The sequence below is a fragment of the Musca autumnalis genome, unplaced genomic scaffold (genome assembly GCF_047663935.1).
Source record: "Musca autumnalis isolate F117 unplaced genomic scaffold, ASM4766393v1 scaffold_4, whole genome shotgun sequence".
Taxonomy (NCBI): domain Eukaryota; kingdom Metazoa; phylum Arthropoda; class Insecta; order Diptera; family Muscidae; genus Musca; species Musca autumnalis.
The window spans coordinates 22859195-22878590 of NW_027411977.1; the positions used below are offsets into that span (position 1 = coordinate 22859195).

A 19396-nucleotide genomic window follows, 5' to 3' on the forward strand; every position below is an offset into this window, starting at 1 on the left:
CCAAAAGCCTTCCCAAGGAAGACCCAAACGTCCTCGCAAAAACTCTTCCCAAACAAATCCTGTGGGTCTTCTATTAGAAGTGCCAAAGGTTTTTCCACAAAATACCCAAAGGTCGCCCCACAGAAGCTATAAAGAGATTCCCGTTGAAGACCGAAAATTCTGTTAATAGAAGACCTGTAGGTCTTCCTACACAAGACCCAAAGATCTTCCTACATAAAACATAAAAACCTTCACAAAGAAGATTCACAGGTCCTCCCATAGCAAACCCATAGGTCTTCTAATAAAAGTCCCAAAGGTTTTACCACGGAAGATCCAAAGATCTTTCCAGATAATAACCCAGAAGGTCTTCTAAGTCTTAAGGGTTTGTGCACAGAATACCTAAAGCTCTTCCCATTGAAGCCCAAAAATTGTTTCAATAGAAGACTCGAAGGTCTTCCTAAAGAAGACCCAAAAGCCTTCACAATAATGATCCTAACTTCTTCCCATAGAAGACCCATAAGATTTCTAATAAAAATTCTAAGGGTTCCAAGGGTCCACTGAAAGGTCTTCTAATAAAAATCCCAAGGTTTTTTTTCGCTAAAGAGAAAAATGTCGTTCCACAGAATACCTAAAGATCTTCCCGTTAAAAACCGAAAATTCTTTCAATAGAAGACCCAAAGATTTTTCTATCGAAAACCCAAAAAAACTTCCCAAAGAAGACTCAAAGGTCCTCCCATAGACGACCCATTTGATCCCATAGAAAACCCAAAAAACTTCCCAAAGAAGACTCAAAGGTCCTCCCATAGACGACCCATTTGACTCCAGAGTTATACCACAGAAGACCCAAAAGCCTTCCCAAAGAAGACCCAAACGCCCTCGCATAGAAGACACATTGGTTTTCTAATAAAAGTTCCAAGGTTTTTGTCCACAGAAGATCCAAAGATCTTCCTATATAAAACATAAAAGCCTTCACAAAGAAGACTCATAGGTCCTCCCATAGCAAACCCATAGGTCTTCTAATAAAAGTCCCAAAGATTTTACCACAGAAGATCCAAAGATCTTTCCAGAGAATAACCCAAAAGGTCTTCTAAGTCTTAAGGGGTTTGTCCACAGAATACCTAAAGCTCTTTCCATTGAAGCCCAAAAATTGTTTCAACAGAAGACTCGAATGTCTTCCTAAAGAAGACCCAAAAGACTTCACAGTAATGATCCTAACTTCCTCCAATAGAAGACCCATAAGATTTCTAATAAAAATAAAAAAATCCCAAGGTTTTTTTTTCGCTAAAGAGAAAAATGTCTTCCCACAGAATACCTAAAGATGTTCCCATTAAAACCCGAAAGTTCTTTCAATAGAAGACCCAAAGATTTTTCTATAGAAAACTCAAAAACCTCCCCAAAGAAGAATCAAAGGTCTTCCCATAGACGACCCATATGACCCCAGAGTTTTACCACATAATACCCAAAAGCCTTCCCAAAGAAGACCCAAACGTCCTCGCAAAAACTCTTCCCAAACAAATCCTGTGGGTCTTCTATTAGAAGTGCCAAGGGTTTTTCCACAAAATACCCAAAGGTCGCCCCACAGAAGCTATAAAGAGATTCCCGTTGAAGACCAAAAATTTTTTTAATAGAAGACCTGAAAGTCTTCCTAAAGAAGACCCAAAGATCTTCCTATATAAAACATAAAAGCCTTCACAAAGAAGACTCATAGGTCCTCTCATAGCAAACCCATAGATCTTCTAATAAAAGTGCCAAAGGTTTTACCACAAAAGATCCAAAGATCTTTCCAGATAATAACCCAAAAGGTCTTCTAAGTCTTAAGGGGTTTGTACACAGAATACCTAAAGCTCTTCCCGTTGAAGCCCAAAAATTGTTTCAATAGAAGACTTGAAGGTCTTCCTAAAGAAGACCCAAAAGCCTTCACAATAATGATCCTAACTTCTTCACATAGAAGATCCTTAAGATTTCTAATAAAAATTCTAAGGGTTCCAAGGGTCCACTGAAAGGTCTTCTAATAAAAATCCCAAGGTTTTTTTCGCTGAAGAGAAAAATGTCTACCCACAGAATACCTAAAGGTGTTCCCATTAAAAATCGAAAGTTCTTTCAATAGAAGACCCAAAGATATTTCTATAGAAACCCCAAAAACCTTCCCAAAGAAGACTCAAAGATCCTCCAATAGACCACCCATATGACCTAAGAGTTTTACCACATAAGCCCCAAAAGCCTTCCCAAAGAAGACCCAAACGCCCTCGCATAGAAGACTCATTGGTTTTCTAATAAAAGTTCCAAGGTTTTTGTCCACAGAAGACCCAAAGATCTTCCTATATAAAACATAAAAGCCTTCACAAAAAAGACTCATAGGTCCTCCCATAGCAAACCCATAGGTCTTCTAATAAAAGTCCCAAAGATTTTACCACAGAAGATCCAAATATCTTTCCAGAGAATGACCCAAAAGATCTTCTAAGTCTTAAGGGTTTGTCCACAGAATACCTAAGGCTCTTCCCATTGAAGCCCAAAAATTGTTTCAATAGAAGACTCGAACTTCTTCGTAAAGAATACCCAAAAACCTTCACAATAATGATCCTAACTTCCTCCCATAGAAGATCCATAAGATTCCTAATAAAAATTCTAAGGATTCCAAGGGTCCACTGAAAGGTTTTCTAATAAAAATCCCAAGGGTTTTTTCGCTGAAGAGACAAATTTCGTTTCATGGAATACTTAAAGATCTTCCCATTAAAAACCAAAAGTTCTTTCAATAGAAGACCCAAAAATGTTTCTATAGAAAATCCAAAAACTTACCAAAGAAGACTCAAAGGTCCTTCCATAGACGAGCCATATGATCCAATAGTTTTACCACAGAAGACCCAAAAGCCTTCCCAAAGAAGACCCAAAAGCCTTTCCAAAGAAGACCAAAAAGCCTTCCCAAAGAAGACCCAAACGCCCTCCCATAGGTTTTCTAATAAAAGTTCCAAGGTTTTTGTCCACAGAAGACCCAAACGGTCGTCTAATATAAGTCCCAAGGGGTTTTCTGAATTCTGCAGAAGACCCAAAAGTCCCAAAGGTTTTTCGGCGGAAGACCCAAATGTCGTCCGACAGAAGGCCTAAAAATCTTTTTATTGAAGACCAAAAGCTCTTTCAATAGAAGATTCGAAGACCTTCCTCAAGAAGACCCAAATATCCTCCTATAGAACCCAAAAGCCATCCCAAAAGAAGACCCACAGGTCTTTATAAAGAAAATCTACTAGACTTCCTATAGAAGACCCAAAAATATTCCTACAGAATAGAAAAATATGTTGCTATTGAAGACCCAAAGACCTTCCTATAGAAGACCTAAGGGTTTTCCTAGAGAAGATCAAAAAATCTTTCTATAGGAGCCCCAAAGGACTTTTTATAGACGACCTATAGAATTCCCAAAGGCCTTCCTACAAACGACTCAAATGTCTTTCTATAAATGACACGAGGGTATTCTTATAGAAGTCGCAAGGATCTTCTTATTAAAGGATCCAAAGGTCTTTCCACAGATGACCTAAAGGTCCTCCTATAGAAAATCAAGAAGTCTTCCTATGGAATTAACTATGGCACATATTTCTATAAAGTGAACAATGTTTTCCTATAGAAGACCAAGCAGTTTTCATGTGGAGGACCGAATTGCATCCTAGGGAAAACTAAGCTATTAAGTATAAGACTCAAAGGACATCCTAAAGAAGTTTCAAAGGCCTTTCTATTAAAGACCCTTTACATACCTATAGATCAGCATTGGGCACCATCACAATTAAAGGCTAAATATTGTGCTTGTATCAATCAAACTATTGATTTTAAGTTTCCAGTTGGAATACCTATGTGACAAGATATTAACATTTCTTTGTCTTCCTTAATGTTTGTTTTTGGCTACTTCAAAATGTCCTTTTGCTGTTTAAGAAGCACAATTTGTTTCTGTGTTAAATCCTATGAGTCTCGTCTAAGTCATTTTGAACTTGTAATGTTCTTTTAGGATACCTTTTAGATCTGCATGAAAAAAAACTTGATCATGTTTTTGAGGTTGTAGCACCCACTGAGTTTTAACCATTGTGCTGTTAACGTTTTTTATTTTATTTTAAATAAGTTATTTGTTTTATAAGTTGTCCCCAGTATCGTTGACCTTTTAATACAAATGAACAATCATATCCGTCATCTTCTGACCCCCTGGTGATTTAATGTAAACAAATATCTTCTCTTCATAACCTTACATTGTGCTTGCAAATGTGAGCTTGAAAGCCATTGTTATTCGTTTTTTTATTTTTGCTTCTTTTTCTAGATTTGGTGTTATTGTTGCATTCGCCACCAACAGTTACATGCAATATGGCATTGAAGACAGTACAGATGCTGTACGAGCTGGCAGTAAAGATACACAGAAATTTTTATCGGTTACATCTGAACAATTGGAATATGTATTGGTTACTAATTATAAGCAATTATCCGATCATTTGGAAGATATATTGAGGAGTAAGTTGAAGAGCATTTTGTTTTTTTATTTTTTATTTATTTTATACTTTTTTCTATTATCCTTTTAGCCACTTCGGATTATATTATAACCAATCTGGAAGAAAAATCCAAAGCCATATCGGTTAGTCGCTTAACAGCATTCTTAGAAAAGTTACCAAGTCTCAAAAATAAATTGCAACAAATGAAAACAATCACCAATGATTTGAGGGTTTATGCATCGCAGTTGAGTGATGGTAAGCTGTTTGTTTTACTTTCTTTATCATCTGCATTCCTTTTACTATTTTCGTTTTCTTTTATAACATCTTTTAGGTTTACGTGGTGTTAAACGTGATTTGCTGGTCATGCTTAACAAATGTTCTGATCAATCGTGTAAGGACGTTTTGAATCGTTATGAAATCGGAAAATTGGATGCAAATGGCATACACTATGATCAGGTAAATAGTATTGTATTTGTTTCTATAAAAAAAACCTCTACTAACTTTTGTGTTTAAAAGCGATTTCTAAATTGTTTTTATTTATTACAACAATTTTTCGAAATTTATTTTTACTTTTTGGATGTTTTCTAAACATAAAATGTTTGTATAAGCCAATATGGTGGTTTATGCTTTGATCGACTAAGAAAAAAATCTCCCAGTTCAATAGATGTCTAGAGGAGAAATTTTTTTATTATATGTTATAAATTTATAATTTATTTCGGATTTCTGATTGCAATAATAATTCTGCACTGTAATTTATAAGACATCTGTCTTGTTGTGCAAGAAAGAATAAATCAAAATTATTTTTTTTTTTTATTAATTTTCTCGTTTAGAGTTAAGCTTGATGATCGGAAATTATTTGCAAGTGAAAAAGGAAAGCCAAGGACTCGAACCCACATAGTCACCAAATTACGTTACCTGGTTTCATTGGTGGTAAAGCAAATCTTCGGACGTATCGACTATGTAATAGCTTCTCTGTCCTAGAACTTATCACGGCGTGTTAGCGTTCAAAGCCAAAACTCATAACTTCAAAGGCAGCGCAAAAAAAGCGTTTGTCGTGAAGAAAATACATTTCTGTGGCCAAGTATCCGCGTAAATGTACAAAACACATTTGCATTTGAAAAACGATAAGTTCTAGGACAGAGAAGCCATTACATAGTCGATACGTCCGAAGATTTGCTTTACCACCAATGAAACCAGGTAACGTAATTTGGTGACTACTATATGGGTTCGAGTCCTTGGCTTTCCTTTTTCACTTGCAAATAATTTCCGATCATCAAGCTTAACTCTTAACGAGAAAATTAATAAAAAATCATTAAAAATTATCTTCGCCCTTACAGGCAAAATTTCAAATCAAAATTATGCCGATCTTTTATACCACCCACAATAAGAACACCGTAGTGGTACAATAGTATGCACATTCCCATTCGATTCCCAGGCCAGACAACATTACATTTTCAAAGCTGACGAATATACCCCTCAGCGTAATGTTGGCGACATTTCCTGAGTATTTCAGTCATGAAAAACTTCTCTACAAGTAGTTTCAAGCCGTTCGAACTCGGTGCAAAGCATGGACAAAATCGATTACTCCCTTCGAGAGTTATCGTGCACACAATTTCAATGGGAAAATTGAACTTTTGTGGTGGAAGAGAAGACCGATATGGCCCATTATTGAAACATGATCCAAAGTTGGATATTTTTGATCGAACTTTGAAATAATATATGGAAACAGTGCATCGAAACGCTAAGCTTAAAAATATATACAAGTAAACAGTACGTTTGTGTGAAATATCCATCAAGAGATGGACATATATATACAAGGTGGCGCAAAAGTAACCTTCCGATGTTTTTTGGCTGTAATTAAAAAAAATGAAAAACTTTGATTCTTCTTGTGGATTATTTTTATTTGGTTTTTTAATTTTTTTTACATCAAGTCGAGAATATGATATCAGATAAATAGCCGCCGCCACAGTTTATTGCCTTTTGAGCCCTTTTTATGACATTTTCCATCACTTTGGCCAAAACTTCCGGCGATAGGTCCTCACATTCTTGGCGGATATTGTCTTGAAGAGCTGAAAGAGTCTGAGGCTTGTTGACATAAAACCGCGACTTCAAAAAGCCCCACAAAAAGAAGTCTGGAGCTCCTCATCACTCATGATAATTTTTGATGAAAAATCATCTTCCTCTTGGTGGCGATTAAGGATGGCTTGATCGTATGCTAGACGCGATCTAACAGCTGATGCACCGTCTGGACTTTGTACGGAAACATCTTTAAATCTTGTACCAAAATTCGCTGTAAAGACCGTCAACTGATACCCATTTGCGTGGCACGTCGTCTGGCCTATGTCGACGGCGCTTCCATGACATCCTCGACTACAGCAGCAATATTCTCTGCAGAACGGATACTCTCCGCGGTCTGCCATGCATGGCAGCATCACGTGTTGTGCCAGTCTCTTCGAGGCGAGCGGCTAAACGTCTGCGACGAAATTCACGTTTGTGCCAAAGTCACCGACCGATTATTGGTCAAATAAATAGTCACCAATATTCCGCGTTCTGGAGCAGTGTAGCGTAACATTGTTTATTAACGTGTATTTTACATGTGTTTACTACACAAATGTCAAAACAGAACTGACATTAGGGGCCAATCGCAAAAATTATAACATTTTCTGATAGGAGGATTACTTTTGCGCCATCTTGTATATGTTCAGAAAACCCGATATAGACAACTTTCGTACTGGAAGACTTGCCGCATACAGTCTCTACTAATCAGCAACCTATATTCTGTCAATATTGAAGTATCGGGGTACCCAGATGTATAACAAATAGGTATCTGCATCTGCTAACGACTTAGATAGGTCCTCTTCCATAGAAGTTCATCGAAACATCTTCTGTGTCTTAAAGGCCTTTAGAAAGAATTCTGTCGATAGAAGATCTTTGGAAGACATTCTGGGGTCATTTGTTCATTAGAAGATCTATAGGTTTTCAGTCAGTAGAATACATTAATGAGTTTTTTTATAGAAGACCTTGGAAAGTTCGTTGAGGGTCTCCGTCTTGGCTGTCCTTAGCTGAGTTTAAAATGGTCTTCGGTTTCGAGAAAACCTTCAGTTTACTAAGGAAGACCTTCAGAAAGTCTTCTGTCCATAGAAAAACTAAAAAGCTATAAAAAGTTTTAAAATTAAACCTTTAAAATATCTTCTGTCCTTAGAAGCAATGTAGAAGGTTTTCTGTCCCTGCTTTGCGACCTTGAGAAGCCATCTGTAAAAAAAAACTTTAGAATATCATAGAATACCTTTAAAGATCTTCTCGCTTTCAAATGGTCTTCTCGCTTTAGAAGAACTTTAGAAGATCTTCTCTCCATAGAAAACTTTCAGAAGGACTTTCAGAAGACCTTCTATAGAAAGACCTTCCGAAGGCCTTCTTTCTATAGGAGACCTTCAGAAGTTCTCTCTGCAGAACACCCGCAGAAAGTCTTCTCTCTAAAGAGAACCTTGAAAAGGTCTCCTCTCCATAGAAAACCTTTAGAAAGTATTTTCTCTACAGAAGGCCTTTAGGAAGTATTCTCTCTATAGAAGACCTTTAGATGGCCTTCTCTCTATAGAAGACCCATAGTTAGTCTTCTCGCTAAGAAGACCTTTTGAAGGTCTTCTCTTTATAGAAGATGTTTACAGGGTCTTCTTTTTATTGAAGACCTTAAGAAGGTCTTCACTTTACAGAAGACCTTAAGAAGGTCTTCTCTTTATAGAAGATCTTCAGATGGTATTCTCTCTATAGAAGACCTTTATAAGGTCTTCTCTCTATAAAAGACCTTCAGAGAGTCTCCTTTGTATAAAATGCCTTTACTTACTTACTTACTTAGCTGGCCCATTACAGAACATTTGTTCTATAGGCCGAACTAAGAAGAGATCTCCATTCCTCTCTATTTGTTGCTTTGCTCTCTGGAATACCGCGCCTTTTCATCTCAACATCCACTTGTTTGCGCCATCTATTCCTTGGCCTGCCAATTCTGCGTGCACCGCCATGTGGCATGTATTCATACGCCTTTTTAGCGGGTTCATCATCGCTCATTCTTATGATATGGCCTAGCCAACGCAATCGCTGCATCTCGATACGTTTAACAATATTGATGTCGTTGTATAGCAGATACAGCTCGTGGTTCATGCGACGTCGATATTCACCGTCAACGCAGATTGGTCCGTAGATCTTTCGAAGAATTTTTCTCTCAAACACACCAAGCACTGCCATGTCTGCTTGCGCAAGTACCCAGGCTTCGGAGCCATACATCAGCACGGGTAGTATCAGTGTTTTGTAGAGCGTTATTTTTGTTTGACGAGATGTGGCTTTGTTTTTAAACTGCTTACTTAATCCAAAGTAGCATCTGTTGGCCAATACAATTCTTCTTTTTATTTCACAACTGATGTCGTTTGTTGTGTTGACGGAGGTGCCGAGGTAGACGAAGTCTTTTACTACCTCAATATTATAGGAACCAACTTCCACAGTCGGTCCGAGCTCAATGGACGCATTGCGCGTCGACACCATCAACTTGGTCTTCTCACCGTTTACCGCCAGACCCACTTTAGCAGATTCTCCTTCGACCTTTATAAAGGTATCAGTTACTTCTTTTACTGATCGACCCATGATGTCTATATCATCAGCATAAGCAAGTAACATGTGACTATTGGTGTAGATTGTGCCACTTCTTTTGACGTTTGCCTCTCGTATAACCTTTTCTAGCAGGATGTTGAAGAGGTCACACGAAAGGCTGTCTCCTTGTCTGAAACCTCTTTTGGTACCAAACTCTTCGGAGAGGTTCTTTCCTATTTTAACTGAGGACCTCGTGTCAGTTAAAGTCATTTTACAAAGCCGGATGAGCTTTGCGGGAATACCAAATTCAGACATGGCTTGGAATACCTTTGACCGCAGCGGACTGTCGAAGGCTGCTTTATAATCGACAAAAAGGTGGTAGGTGTCGATCTGCATCTCTTGGGTCTTCTCCAGGATTTGCCGCAGGGTAAATATCTGGTCAATGGTGGACTTGCCAGGTCTAAAGCCGCATTGGTATGGTCCAATAATCTCGTTGACCATTGGCTTTAGTCGTTCGCACAATATCCCTGACACGATCTTGTAGGCAATAGGGAGTAGACTTATGCCCCTATAGTTAGAGCATACAGTCTTATCTCCCTTCTTGTGGACGGGGCACAGGATACTCAGGTTCCAATCGTCGGGTACTCGTTCTTCCTGCCAGATGGTGCTAACTAGCTGATGAATACACCTTATCAGCGTGTCGCCTCCGGTTTTGAACAGCTCGGCTGGTAAGCCATCGGCCCCTGCTGCCTTATTATTCTTCAGCCGATTTATTGCTGTCTTTACCTCATCTTGGCTGGGCAGTATACATTCAATACCATCTTCTGGGATTGGGACTGTGGTATCTTCGTCTTCTTCGCTGCTATTGGATACCAACAGATTTGAAAAATGTTCTTTCCATATCCTGAGTATACTATCTGTATCAGTTACCAAATTACCTTGCTGGTCTCTACAGGAGGATGTGCCTGTACCAAAGCCATCAGTTTGATGCTTGACTCTTTGGTAGAATTTTCGGACTTCATTCTGGCTCCTGTACATCTCGATTTTTTCACACTCCCGCTTTTCCATCTCTCTCTTTTTCCTGCGGAAAAGACGTTTCTCCTCTCTCCTTTTCTCCCTGTATCTCTCTCGTGCGCTACGCGTTGCTACGGATTGTAAAGTAGCCTTATATGCCGCATTTTTCTCTTCGGTGGCAGCACGACACTCCTCATCATACCATGGATTCCTTGGTGGAGGTCTCTGGTATCCAAGTATGGATTTTGCGGCTGTTTGCATGGAGTGGGCAGATGCTTTGCCATTGCGCTGATATGTTATCGGGATGAGGAGGGCTTTGATTAAGCAATTGGGCTAGTTGAGTGGAATATGCTGTGGCTATCTGTTGTGATTGCAGCTTACCGATGTCTAACTTTCGTGTTGTGTCTGCTCGTACTTTGTTTGCTACGTTTAAGCGGGTGCGTACCTTTGCTGCAACAAGGTAGTGGTCCGAATCAATGTTTGCGCCTCGGAACGATCGTACATCCAACACGCTCGATGAATGTCTTCCATCTATCACAACATGATCAATTTGGTTTCTTGTTTTCTGATCTGGAGACAGCCAGGTGCCCTTATGAATATCGAGATGATTAAATCTGGTACTGCTAACTACCATGTTTTTTGCAGCTGCAAAGTCTATCAGTCTCATACCATTGTCAGATGTTTCACTGTGGAGACTGAATTTCCCGACTGTTGGGCCAAAGATATTCTCCTTTCCAATTTTGGCATTAAAATCGCCTAGAATGATTTTAATGTCATGGGCAGGGCAACGGTCATATGTTTCTTCTAAGCACTCGTAAAATATATCTTTGGTCTGTTCGTCCTTTTCTTCAGTGGGAGCATGAGCGCAAATAAAGCTGATGTTGAAGAATTTAGCTTTTATTCGAATTGCAGCAAGTCTTTCATTCACTGGAGTGAAGCTGGATACAAGATGTTTTAGTCTCCGACTAACTACGAATCCACAACCAAACTCATGCTTTACGTCATGGCAGCTATAATACAGTGCGTCACCTTTAGGTGTTGTTGTGACGCCTTTCCCAATCCATCGTATTTCCTGTATGGCAGTAATATCGGTCTTGTACTTTTCAAGTACGTCTGCCAATGCGAAGACTGCACCTTCTCTATAAAGAGTGCGAACATTCCAGGTGCAGATTCGCAGATCATGGTCCTTAAAACGTTTGCGGGGTTCGTCAACTTTAGAGGGGTTTGTTTTTCTTTTCTTTCGTTTTTTCATAGTAGGCTGTTTTTTCTAGGGGAGGGTTACTAACCCGACGCCCAAACCCAAGTTTTTAACGTTCTTATGGGTGAACGCGCGGCACATGTTAGCTCACTACCTTTAACGGGTGTTAAAGGCAGTTCCCCAGGTGACACCACGGGGAGGTCAGTGTCCACTTGGGATGAAAGAGGGACCAAGATAAATCCTGGGCTTTGCCATGTTAAAACCGGTCAGGACCGTTCCTTGGTATCTTCCATGCCTTTAGAAGGTATTTTTATACCCTCAGCCTTTAGACTAAAGAGGGTATTTACACTTTGATACGACCAAAAATGTGCCTCACTGAAATACGATATCCGTTTCAGACAATTTTGAGTAGATCTAGCAATGTCCGTCCGTCTGTCTGTCTGTCTGTCTGGCTGGCAGGCTGGTGCGCACGATAACTCTCGAACGGATCAATCGATTCGGTTCAAATTTTGGGTATCGAAATATTTTGTCCAGATTCGATTTAAGTTCGAAGATGGGCCATATAGGTCCACTCTTTCAGGTACCTCCCCCATAAATGTTCAAAAATTGGCGCAAAACTTGTGCGCACGATAACTCTTGTAGGGAATAACCGATTTGGTCCATACTTTGCACATCGTGTAATTTCTACCAAACTTAGATGAGGTTCCAATATGGACTCAATCGGTCCACTCCTTCGGGTACCTCCCACACAAAATTTCGTAAAAGTTCAGCTTAGGACCTGATCTCGAATCGCTTTGATTTTTGTTTACGCAAGTTGTATTCGCTGCCCTCTATACGACGCTGTAAGTTTCATTAGGGGCAAGTCCATACTTCCTGAGAAAATAGCCTGAAAGTTACAAAAAACCCTATGACACCGTGTGTAGTGGTTGGAGCGCAAGATAACTCTCGAACGGATCTGCCGATTCGGTCCAAAATTTGGCTTTCGTAATATTTTGTTCAATCTTAGTTCAAGTTCAAAGATGGATTATATCGGCCCACTCCTTTCGATACCTCCCCCACAAAATTTCGAAAATGTTCGGAAAATTTGTGCGTACGATAACTCTTGAAGGGAGGAATCGATTTGGTCCATACTTTGCACATTATGAAATTTCTACCAGACTTAGATGAGGTTCCAAGATGGACTCAATCGGTAAACTCCTTCGAGTACCTCCCACACAAAATTTCGGAAAAGTTCAGTTTAGGACCTGCTCTCGAATCGCCTTGGTTTTTGTTGTAACATATTGTATTCACTGTCCCCTATAGGAAGGTACAAGTTTCCTCAAGGGCAAGTCCATACTTCCTGAAAAAATAGCCTGAAAGTTGAAAAACAAACCATATGACACCATGTTTATGGGTGGAAGCGCAAGATAATTCTCGAACGGAAATTCCGATTCCGGCCAAAATTTGACCTTCGTAATATTGTTTCCAAACTTATTTTAACTTCGTAGATAAGCCATATCGGTCCACTCCTTCAGGTACCTACCCCACAAAAGTTCAAAAATATTCGGAAAAATTGTGCGCACGATAACTCTTGATGTGACCGATTTGGTCCATACTTTACACATGCTCATAATATCTACCAGATATAGATCAGGTTCGAATATGGCCTATATTTGTCCACTCAACCCGGTACCTCCCACACAAAATTTTGGATAAGTTCACTTTAAGACCTGCTATTGAATCACTTTGATTTTTGTTGAAGCAACTTACATTCGCTGCCTCAATTACGATGGTAAAAGTTTTTTCAGGGACAGGTCCATACTTCTTGAGAAAACAGCTCGAAGGGTGTAAAAACCCCCTATGGCATCATATATAGTGGCTGGAGACACACTTCCTTAATGGTCAAACCATTCCTTTAAGTATCTCCTCCGCAAAACTTTTGATCTTTAATCCTAATCAAAATTTATTCGGTTCATACGCCCAACATTTTTAAAACCACATAAATACATACGTTTTTTTTGGGAAAAAATTGTTTCAATATTCACAGGCTGAGGGTATATCTCTGTCGGCAAAGCCGACTAATACTTTTTCACTTGTTTATTTTAGAAGTTTCTCTCTCAATAGAAGAACTTTAAAATGTCTTCTCTCCATAGATGACGCTTAGAACGTCTCCTCTCTATAGAATACCTTCCGAAGGTATTTTCTCTATAGAAGTCTTTTGTCTCTGTAGATGACATTTAGAAGGACGTTAGCTCTATTGAAGATCTTGTCTAAATCGAAGACCGTTAATATGTTTTCTCTTTATAGTTCGTATTCTGACCAAAGAAGATTGAGAAGGTATTCTGTCTACAGAATGCCTTCAGATTTCATTCTGGTCAAAAATAAGAACGTACCGTTCTATAGAAGATCTTTAGAAGGTCTGTCTATAGGATACCATTTGAATGATTTCTGTTTATGAAATATGGCATCTGTCAAAAGAAGGCCGTTAAAAGTCGTTTGTCCGAAGAAGTCCTTTAGAAGTTTATCTGTACGTAGGAGGTATGTTTGGCATGGCAGACTTGTTAAGGTCTTCTATATAGAATAGCTTTACAAAGTATCCTGCCTTCTGTTTATAAGAGGCCTAACGGATATTTTTTGTCCATAGAAGACATTGAGAGATCTGCTGTTCATAGAATACCTCTAGAAAATATTCTGGCTATAGAAACCTTCGTGTTTAAAGGACTTAGTAAACTGTCCTTTTGTAGATAGCCTGCCATCAGATGACCCAAAGCAAAATAATCTGTTCCTTGAAGACCAAAAGAATAAATCCCGTGCCAAAAATCTTTAAGCTAGTCTTTTGATCCAATATGACCACCATAATAAGGGGTTTTTATTCCAAAAAGACGTTTTGAAAGTTTTCTGTCCCTACGAGAACCTTAGAAATTGTTATGTAAATAAAATCATTATTCCGCACTTTGTCTACAACAGACCTATAAACATTTTCTGTCTATAGAAGCCTTTTGTTCATTATAAACTCATCTTTATCTAGAAGGAAAGACTGTCCCTAGAAGCTCTAAAACATTGAATTTTCTATGCTTAAGCGGAAATACATCCAACATAGACTAATGTTTGATTTTAGGTCGGCTATTTTTTTATTTATTTATTTCAATTCACATATGACCAGTCTTTCGACCTTAAGGCTGTACACTACAATATAATGCCATGATAACAAGTAAATCCAAAACTGACAAAGATTAAATTGAGTATGACTTCGGTGCTTCATAGGGACACTTAATAACAAAGGCAAATAGACTATTTTACGTTTTCCGCCAAAAACCTTTGATATGTGTTGTCGACATAAAAAAAGCTCCAGAGCAGAGAAAAAGCTACAAAGCTAATAAAATTATTGTCATAATAAAATTATTGTAGGCTAACGATTTTTTAGTTTTAATCCCTGATAAGTATAGGTGGTAAACAATCTTCCTTCGAACAAATATTCCACTTACTACCCCTTCACTTTTCATTGTTTCTAAAGAAATTCCCCATTCTTTTCCATTATAACCTCAATATACCAAAAGTTTATTGGAAGTTAAAAACAAATCCCATAACTAGAAGCTAATATAGTCTAATTCAAATATTCCTCTATTAACAATGTATTTCTTAATGCTCCCACTTTAAGATGGTGGATCGCTATTTCCCCAAGGTATGTGCTAATCCAAAAAAACAACAACTAACCTAAAAATGTACAAACTTAAGATGAAATGCAATTTATTCTTATTTTTAACACTTTCATCCTTTTTTTACAAACAGCTTCCCGATGTTAGCATAATTATTGATAATTTGGATCAGCTGATAAATGATAATATCGCCTCGGCTGGTGAAAAAGGTAGCAATGCCTTGAAACAGATGCGTGCACATCTCAACAATACCATTGCCAGTTATACACCACAAATTATTGAATCGATTAATAAGGCGGGTAAGTAAACGAACTTGAAGCCTCTCTGTTTGTAAATGTTGTGTTATGTAAACATTTTGTGTTTCAGGTGAAGGCCTGCAAAAGGCCTCGAATGACTTAAAGACCGAATTGGATAAGGTTTCAAAGATCATCTATACAAATACCAATAAATATACAAATATAGCTGATAATTATTTGGTTGAATATGGACCATATCGTTTTTATGTGGGCATAGGTGTTAGTTCCATATTGTTGTTGGTAAGTTGAATGGGTGATGGATGAACTTGCTGTCAAGAGGGAAATAATATTAATCGAATCCTTTGTCTTCTTTAATAGGTCTTAGTTTGTTTGGTTGCAGCTTTATTGTGTGGCATCTGTGGCAAACGTCCAGATGGTTATGGTGATGATTGTTGTAATAAAGGTTCTGGTTCCAGATTCCTTATGTTGTAAGTAAAACAAGGACTATAAGACTTGTCTGTTTATATTATAGCTTTTTGCCGCGATAACCTTCTTTAAGAGGATTTATTTGACGTATTCACAATGGAATTAACATTTGAAAGCCAATGGGTTTATTAAATCCGATTATATATAAACGTACTATTAAATCTGTTGAAGTTAGAAATAAAAAATTAGTAATATTTTTACTCAAAAATTTCCAATTTCTCTTCACCCTTTTAGTGCCGTTGCCATTATATTTTTGACAATATCGGGCATAACAATAATTGCCCTAATACATTTCTTAATTGGCATTGTAACCTATCGCGGTGTATGTGTGCCATTAAGGTAAGCGTTGTATAACCCATTCAAAAGGAAATCCTTGTAATTTGTTTTATTCTCACTCACACAGAAATCCCCAAGACGATGCTGTTTTCGCTGAATTTGATAATTTATTTGACTTAAACGAGGTACTATATCCCTCCAAAATAAAGGGCCAGGCCGCATCTGGCTCTCTGCCACCATTCCATATTTCACATGTCATTGTTGCATGCCAAAAGAATCAAACAATTTACGAAGTTTTACACGTTAACAATCGTTTTGATATAAACATCATTAAAGAATATCCTGCCGATTATAAAATCAATAAGACTTTAGACGATCTAGTCAATGGTATTGACTTTAACGATAGCAACGTTGATATACTATCGCCCGCCGATAAAGATCGCATCCTTAAATTGGGAGAGTCTGCACTGAAAGACTTTGATTCCGATCAATTTGTACACAATTTAAACGATAACATAACGAAACACTCTCTAACCGATATAGCACAACAATTGCGTGAAACTGCCAAAAAGATCACAAGTTCTGATATGAAAGATGTCCAGATATCGTTGCGTAATCAAGCTCTACACTTGGAAACATATGAACAGAATTTGGTAATCCCAATGAAAACCCAGTCAGCAGAATTGATAAAACTGGCCAAAGAATTGGATAGCACACTGCGATATAAAGATCAAAATTTCCAACAATCGATACCGTTGCTGGTTAAGGAAATTGAACAAGCTCAAACATTTATACGTACAGATGGTCGTGACTTTGTTAAAAGATCAGCTGCAGCATTTACCAATCATTTTGCTGGTGAAATTGATCGTTATTTGAATATGGTTGTTAGTGCGGTGGAGAATAAGATTGGTATATGCTATCCGATGGCCAATGTTTATGAGGCTGGTATTGTGGCGACATGCAATAGTATTATAGATCCATTGGTAAGTATTTCGGAAATTTATAAAGTAATTGTAGGAAATATAGAAAATAGTTCATCTTTATAGAAGACGTGTAAAAGGTGTTTAGTCCCAAGACCTGCTGCCGAAAGGAAGACCGGCTATATAAGATCTTTAGCAGGTCTTCTGTATATAGAAGACCTGCAGGCCTTCGGTCTATAGAAGATCTTTAGAAGGTATTCTTTCTATAGAATACCTTTAGCAGGTCATCTGTCTATAGAATACCTTTAGAAGGTTTTTTTTGTCTATAGAAGCCTAAAGAAGGCCTTCTATCTATAGAATTTCTTCTAACTGTGAAACACCCTTTGAAGATCTTCTGTCTATAAAAGATCTTTAGAAGATATTCGTTCTATGGAAGACCTTTAGAAGGTCATGTGTCTATGGAAGATCTTTCACATGTCTTCTGTCTACAGAAAAACTTTAGAAGTTCTTCTAACTATAGAAGACCTTTAGAATGTATAGAAGATCTCTAAAAGGCATTTTGTCTATAGAAGACCTAAAGAAGGACTTCTGTCTATAGAAGACCTTTTAAGGTCTTTTGTCTATAGAAGAAGTTCTTCTGTCTATCGAGGACTTTATCATGTCTTCGGTCTGTAGACTATAGACTTTTAGGTCTTTTGTTTATAGCAGACTAAGAAGTTCTTTAATCCGCAGAAAACCTTTAGAATGTCTTCTTTCTATTGAAGACCTTCAGAAGGTCTTCTGTCTATAGAATACCTTTAGCAGGTCTTCGTTCTACAGAAGGCCTTTAGTAGGTTTTCTGTCAATAGAATGCCTTTACAATTTCTTCTGTATATAGAAGACTTTTAGCAGGTCTTCTGTCTAAAGAAGACCTTTAGTAGGTCTTCTGTCTATAGAAGGACTTTGGAAGGTATTCTGCCTATAGACGAGCCTTGGAAGGTATTCTGCCTATAGAAGTGCTTTGGAAGGTATTCTGCCTATGGAAGAACTTTGGAAGGCATTCTGCGTATGGAAAACCTTTGCAATGTCTTCTGCCGATAGAAGACCTTTGCAAGGTCTTCTGAGTATAGAAGACCTTTGCAAGGTCTTCTGCCTCTAGAAGGCCTTTGGAAAGTCTTCAGCTTATAGAAGAACTTTGGAAGGTTTTCTGCCTCTAGAAGACCTTTGGAAGGTCTTCAGCTTATAGAAGAACTTTGGAAGGTTTTCTGCCTCTAGAAGACTTTTGGAAGGTCTTCAGCCTATGGAAGACCTTTGCAAGGTCTTCTGCCTCTAGAAGACTTTTGGAAGGTCTTCAGCCTATGGAAGACCTTTGCAAGGTCTTCTGCCTCTAGAAGACTTTTGGAAGGCCTTCAGCATATGGAAGACCTTTGCAAGGTCTTCTGCCGCTAGAAGGCCTTTGGAAAGGCTTCAGTTTATAAAAGAACTTTGGAAGGTTTTCTGCCTCTAGAAGACCTTTGGAAGGTCTTCAGCTTATAGAAGAACTTTGGAAGGTTTTCTGCCTCTAGAAGACTTTTGGAAGGTCTTCAGCCTATGGAAGACCTTTGCAAGGTCTTCTGCCTCTAGAAGACTTTTGGAAGGTCTTCAGCCTATGGAAGACCTTTGCAAGGTCTTCTGCCTCTAGAAGACTTTTGGAAGGTCTTCAGCCTATGGAAGACCTTTGCAAGGTTTTCTGCCTCTACAAGACCTTTGGAAGGTCTTCAGCCTATAGAAGACCTTTGGAAGATCTTCTGCCTATAGAAGAGCTTTGAAAAGTATTCTGCCTATAGAAGACATTTGCACGGTCTTCTGCCTATAGAAGACCTTTGGAAGATCTTCTGCCTATAGAAGAGCTTTGAAAAGTATTCTGCCTATAGAAGACATTTGCACGGTCTTCTGCCTATAGAAGACCTTTGGAAAGTCTTCGGCCTATGAAGGTCTTCAGCTTATAGAAGAACTTTGGAAGGTTTTCTGCCTCTAGAAGACTTTTGGAAGGTCTTCAGCCTATGGAAGACCTTTGCAAGGTCTTCTGCCTCTAGAAGACATTTGCACGGTCTTCTGCCTATAGAAGACCTTTGCAAGGTCTTCTGTCTCTAGAAGACTTTTGGAAGGTCTTCAGCCTATGGAAGACCTTTGCAAGGTCTTCTGCCTCTAGAAGACTTTTGGAAGGTCTTCAGCGTATGGTAGACCTTTGCAAGGTCTTCTGCCTCTAGAAGACTTTTGGAAGGTCTTCTGCCTATAGAAGACCTTTGCAAGGTCTTCTGCCTCTAGAAGGCCTTTGGAAAGGCTTCAGCTTATAGAAGAACTTTGGAAGGTTTTCTGCCTCTAGAAGACCTTTGAAAGGTCTTCAGCTTATAGAAGAACTTTGGAAGGTTTTCTGCCTCTAGAAGACTTTTGGAAGGTCTTCAGCCTATGGAAGACCTTTGCAAGGTCTTCTGCCTCTAGAAGACTTTTGGAAGGTCTTCAGCCTATGGAAGACCTTTGCAAGGTCTTCTGCCTCTAGAAGACTTTTGGAAGGTATTCAGCCTATGGAAGACCTTTGGAAGATCTTCTGCCTATAGAAGAGCTTTGAAAAGTATTCTGCCTATAGAAGACATTTGCA

General features: G+C 38.5%; 1 protein-coding gene across 27 annotated transcripts in view; it reads left to right on the forward strand.

Annotated features, from left to right (window-relative positions):
• promL (prominin-like) overlaps window positions 1-19396 on the forward strand; it is a 119270-nt gene that overhangs the window by 80507 nt on the left and 19367 nt on the right. For all 27 annotated transcript variants that reach the window (XM_073983263.1, XM_073983254.1, XM_073983273.1 and 24 more), the window contains 8 exons: window positions 4271-4458; window positions 4527-4691; window positions 4768-4892; window positions 14995-15160; window positions 15228-15397; window positions 15476-15585; window positions 15818-15922; window positions 15987-16842. In XM_073983263.1, the coding sequence (XP_073839364.1) occupies window positions 4271-4458; window positions 4527-4691; window positions 4768-4892; window positions 14995-15160; window positions 15228-15397; window positions 15476-15585; window positions 15818-15922; window positions 15987-16842 (1885 nt within the window). The remainder of the gene's footprint in view (window positions 1-4270; window positions 4459-4526; window positions 4692-4767; window positions 4893-14994; window positions 15161-15227; window positions 15398-15475; window positions 15586-15817; window positions 15923-15986; window positions 16843-19396) is intronic.